This window comes from Alligator sinensis, unplaced genomic scaffold (assembly GCF_000455745.1).
Source record: "Alligator sinensis unplaced genomic scaffold, ASM45574v1 scaffold1325_1, whole genome shotgun sequence".
Lineage (NCBI taxonomy): Eukaryota > Metazoa > Chordata > Crocodylia > Alligatoridae > Alligator > Alligator sinensis.
Genome location: NW_005842735.1, coordinates 566,896 through 569,395, shown reverse-complemented (window position 1 = coordinate 569,395; position 2,500 = coordinate 566,896). Strand labels below are relative to the sequence as shown.

Sequence of the window (2,500 nt, the reverse complement as noted above, 5' to 3'; positions counted from 1 at the left end):
ACAGGAATGCATTAGTGAAGCCCCCTTTTCTCAGTTGATAATAAGTTTTGTAAGAAGCAAAGTGGACGTAGTCTAGCCTCTTTCTGTTCCTAATGCAGTTATCCAATGATCTTTTGTTTTTGTTAACTTAAATTAAAAAGGTTTCATAGTTCTCGGTAACAGTCAAACTCACTGTTGAAAGAAGTATCATGCAGATCTTGCAAGACAACTTTTCAGCAGCCACAAAGTTACGTATTTCTGCTATGGGTAAAATTTTAAAGGGAACCTATGCATTTAGGTCAGGAAACTAATGCTTAACTTCAAAAACTGTACATGAACTAGAACAAATGTTGTGTTGAGTAGTGGTCCAACCGATACTGGTAATGTATGCTTTTAGTTTATGCCAATTTCTTTGTTATCCTCAATAAATCTTGTGAATGGACGACTGGCTCCAGTTTCAGAACTTGCTTTGTCCAAACCAACAATGGGAGGGCTGCTGCCAGTGCGAGCTTTGTCCATTCCACTGGTAATGTTACTTAAAGGTGGAATGGCACTTCCACCCAAACTTACTGGGAGCTGGGGAATGCCTCCGTTCTGTATGACAGAAATCTCATTGTTCTTCATAGCAAGTCCATTAGTGATAGCTGCAGCATACTGGTTCCAAAAATTTGGATCAACATTCATTGCCCGAGCTGCCAAATCCTTTTGGAACATTTCAGAAAACTTCAGAGCATCACCACCTAATAGAGCCATGGGGTTTTCCACGGACAGTCGGCGACCACGTCTTGCAGGGGCATTATTCCACATGTGGGTTCCCATGTGAACCTGTATAGAAAATAGAAACAAGAAACAGCTATAAATTAGTAAATTGGAATGAGCTGGTTGGTCTAAATATACTACATGGTAATTTTACATAAGACATCATTTGTTTAGGGGAAAAAAAAAGTCATCTTACAATTCACACTTAATACAACTTTAATTGTTTTTCCAACCAGTATTCTGAGGGGCAAAGTAGATAAATTCATTTAAAAAAAAGAGGTATGTTGCAGGTCATCAACCTATCCATATTTCTTTTCATTCAAAAAAAGTACAATAGTACAACAATATAGGATACGTATTCTTTGATGATAGACAGATTTCAAACACCAGCTGGAAGTTCTCATGTGCATAAAAACAAGACCACCGAAAGAATTACTGTATCTCAAGGAAACTAAGAAATCTTAGCCCCATTTAATAGTTGGGGCCCCATCTAGATGGGGGTAATAGCTCCATCCTTACCCCCATCTAACAGTTATTTCATCTGCCCTGGATTTTTCCTCTTTACTTTTTTTTTTCCCTCTTTTCTCAATTTGTCTGACACCATTCCACTCTTATTCTCTTTCTTTAAGTGTTTTTACTTATTTATATATTTTATATTTTAAGAAATTTAGTAAGGTGTTCATCCTACTGTTCCTAACCTTTTGATCTCCTGATGCTTATTTGGGCTATGAAGACAAAAGAGTGCTCTTGTAATGTGTATCATTTTATGTCACCAGGTACCAGCTTATCAAACCAGCCTGCTGATACATATGCTACAGGCAAAGTGGAAATTGGGCTTTGGACCAAGGAGTCCCAAGGAGCTGTGGGTCACTGCTGATAATTTTTCCATATATTCAAAAGAAGAAAAAAAGGCATCAGCGCTGGATCTTAATGACTGAAAGGAGCTCATTATTTTTTTAATGATTTTCATAAATGGGAAGATCTCTATTTAGCAAAAGGTCTAGATTCATGTCCGCCTACCAACCTCCTCCATGCCACCACATAGGCAATCATATAGAATGCAGGTTAAAATTGCTTAGCGATTATCATGTCATTCTATCCTCCTTGGAATGATTTGTGCTTTATTCCTTTACACATTTTTTTTTTTTTTAAACACAGAGCATCATAGATATAAGCAAAAATATTGCCCACAAGATGTAGGTGTGTGTCATCATGGTTTTTTTTAAATGAGCTGCACGTGCAAGATCAACTCTTGAAACTGATTTTAAAACACATGGGAATGTACACCCACAGACCAGAGGGCAAGAGTGAGCCCTGGTCCTTTAAACATCTGAGAAGCATAAAATAGCATATTTTCAGTATGCTCAAAACACCACAACATATATTTTTAACTTCTCTTCCTCTTGGTGCATGAATAACACCACTAGAGTCTGATAAGTCAAATGGAGTACATTTTAAGACCCCAAATTCCTTACAGTTTTGTTTAGCATTTCAGACTTTTCTTCTTACCTTAAGATTCCCTTTTGTGGTAAAAGCTCTACCACAGATTGTGCAACCAAATGGCTTTTCACCAGTATGGGTGCGTTCATGTATCTGCAGTGCACTTGCTGAAGAGAAGGTCTTTCCACACGATTGACAGTTGTGTTGCTTGGGAGTCCGACGTGGTGGGGGTGCCAGCATAGGAGTGATGCCTGGACTCATCACTGTCTGTGGGGCAGCAGGAACCTGGATTCCAGCTGGAAGCGAGGGAACCTCACCCAGT

The 2,500-nt window shown here is 38.7% G+C and overlaps 1 protein-coding gene across 1 annotated transcript in view; it reads right to left on the bottom strand.

Annotated features, from left to right (window-relative positions):
- Nucleotides 1-2,500, bottom strand: part of SALL3 (spalt like transcription factor 3) — a 9,449-nt gene that overhangs the window by 3,588 nt on the left and 3,361 nt on the right. The window contains exons 2-3 of the mRNA XM_025216374.1: nucleotides 2,248-2,500; nucleotides 1-804 (exon numbers count right to left, since the gene is read on the bottom strand). The exon at nucleotides 1-804 is cut by the window's left edge and continues 3,588 nt beyond it; the exon at nucleotides 2,248-2,500 is cut by the window's right edge and continues 88 nt beyond it. Of these exons, the coding sequence (XP_025072159.1) occupies nucleotides 373-804; nucleotides 2,248-2,500 (685 nt within the window). The 3' untranslated portion in view covers nucleotides 1-372. The remainder of the gene's footprint in view (nucleotides 805-2,247) is intronic.